This window comes from Penaeus monodon, chromosome 15 (genome assembly GCF_015228065.2).
Source record: "Penaeus monodon isolate SGIC_2016 chromosome 15, NSTDA_Pmon_1, whole genome shotgun sequence".
In the NCBI taxonomy this organism is placed as follows: domain Eukaryota; kingdom Metazoa; phylum Arthropoda; class Malacostraca; order Decapoda; family Penaeidae; genus Penaeus; species Penaeus monodon.
Window position 1 is genome coordinate 25,624,079 of NC_051400.1, and position 1,586 is coordinate 25,625,664.

A 1,586-nucleotide genomic window follows, 5' to 3' on the forward strand; every position below is an offset into this window, starting at 1 on the left:
ACTTTAGCACCCCTCTATCACAAAGACGGACAAAGGCAGATATTTAGAAAACAGAGTAATCTGACTTTTCAAGATCTTTATTGGACCTTTTCCTGATGCAGGTACTTGTTGTGAACTGCAAGAAACTTCATACTTTACTCCTAGCAAACTGTCCATGGTTGACTCAAGGGGGCTGGGAAGTAACAGTATTTCATCAGGTAATGTGCAAAATTTAGTCTTTCTGTTGATGGACAGCACTAGATTTCATTGTATTATCAGGATAGTATTTTTGCTACAAATTTTGTGCATAACTCTCTGTAGCAATGATCATGAAAGGAAGTTACCTTATAATTCTTATTTTCATACTTTGCTAAACAGTCCAGCCTGCGGTGCTTTAATGCATCAGGTTGTTGGGATGTAGATGACCAGGTCTTCCAGAAGTTCTTTGCCAAATTCACAGACCTGCACGAGCTACACTTGGCTCGTGTAGAACCTGTGACAGATGAGACACTTTGCCTCCTGGCACATGCATGCCCTGCTCTGAACTCTCTCAACATAGCAGGATGTTGGAGGGTAACTGATGAAGGAATAAGTAGGGTAAGTCCTGCAAGAGGAGCTTTTAAATATATTAGTTCCTTCAGTGTTGTTCACCTTTTTATGAGTGGTGTTTCATGTTTACTCACCTGACTGGATTTCAGTAATAACTGAATCCATTAATTTTAAACAATATTATAAGCACTAGAAATCTAATACAGTTAGTCAGGTAATTTATTCTTTTATAGGCTTGTGATATCCTGTGAGAAGGTTGTATTCTCTTGTTATACCTACTCTTGCCACAAGGCTAAAAGCCATTAGTTTAGAGGGTGTTATGGCTAAAGTTTAATATTACATACAATCATTCTAGATACTTGGTAAGGATAAGTACCTGTATAAGTACAGAGGTTCTTTACAAATTCAGTTTCTCACAGAAAGCTTCCTCGTTATAGTTCCAAAGGTACCAAAATATGCTACAACTTTCAGCATATCTTCCAGAAAAACACAGCAGCAAAGCTGTTGAGGTGTTGTTTACAGTGACCAGAAAATTGTTGTCTTTATGTGGAGAGGATCCCTGTTACTTTTAAATGTCTTCATGAGTTATTTATCTGGAATGAATAATTTTCTTTTTTCTATATTTAAAGTAGAGCATATTGCAATAGAATGAAACTGTAACAGTAGGATGGTCTTGTTAGATGTATTTATGCTCATGTGTATTGTCTTTAGTATGGTTGAAAAAAAATTACAGATTTTCTCTTCTTTTTTTGATAAGAAATGTGATGTAATAATACTGGCAGACAAAAAGATTCTGGTTTCTTGTCTCCAGGTTCTCTCCTCATTTTCTTTCGAGTATTTAAGATTTTTTTCCTTTTCAGGTGGTTGAATACTGTCGTAATCTGCGTGTGCTCAATGTAAAGGATTGTCGTGATGTAACAGAACAGTACCTTTGTAAACTCTTCGTCCGGGGAATTTGGGTTATTTCTGATTATTCCCTTGCTCAGATGGTCAGCAGAAGAAAACGAGTCAACACTCTTGGCCTCAACATACAAATATAATTTGTGTGAATGTAGTGG

General features: G+C 36.6%; 1 protein-coding gene across 1 annotated transcript in view; it reads left to right on the forward strand.

Annotated features, from left to right (window-relative positions):
* LOC119581853 (F-box/LRR-repeat protein 15-like) overlaps window positions 1-1,586 on the forward strand; it is a gene marked incomplete in the record, with an annotated part of 6,470 nt that overhangs the window by 4,504 nt on the left and 380 nt on the right. The window contains 3 exon segments of the mRNA XM_037929995.1: window positions 102-197; window positions 358-576; window positions 1,389-1,586. Of these exon segments, the coding sequence (XP_037785923.1) occupies window positions 102-197; window positions 358-576; window positions 1,389-1,568 (495 nt within the window).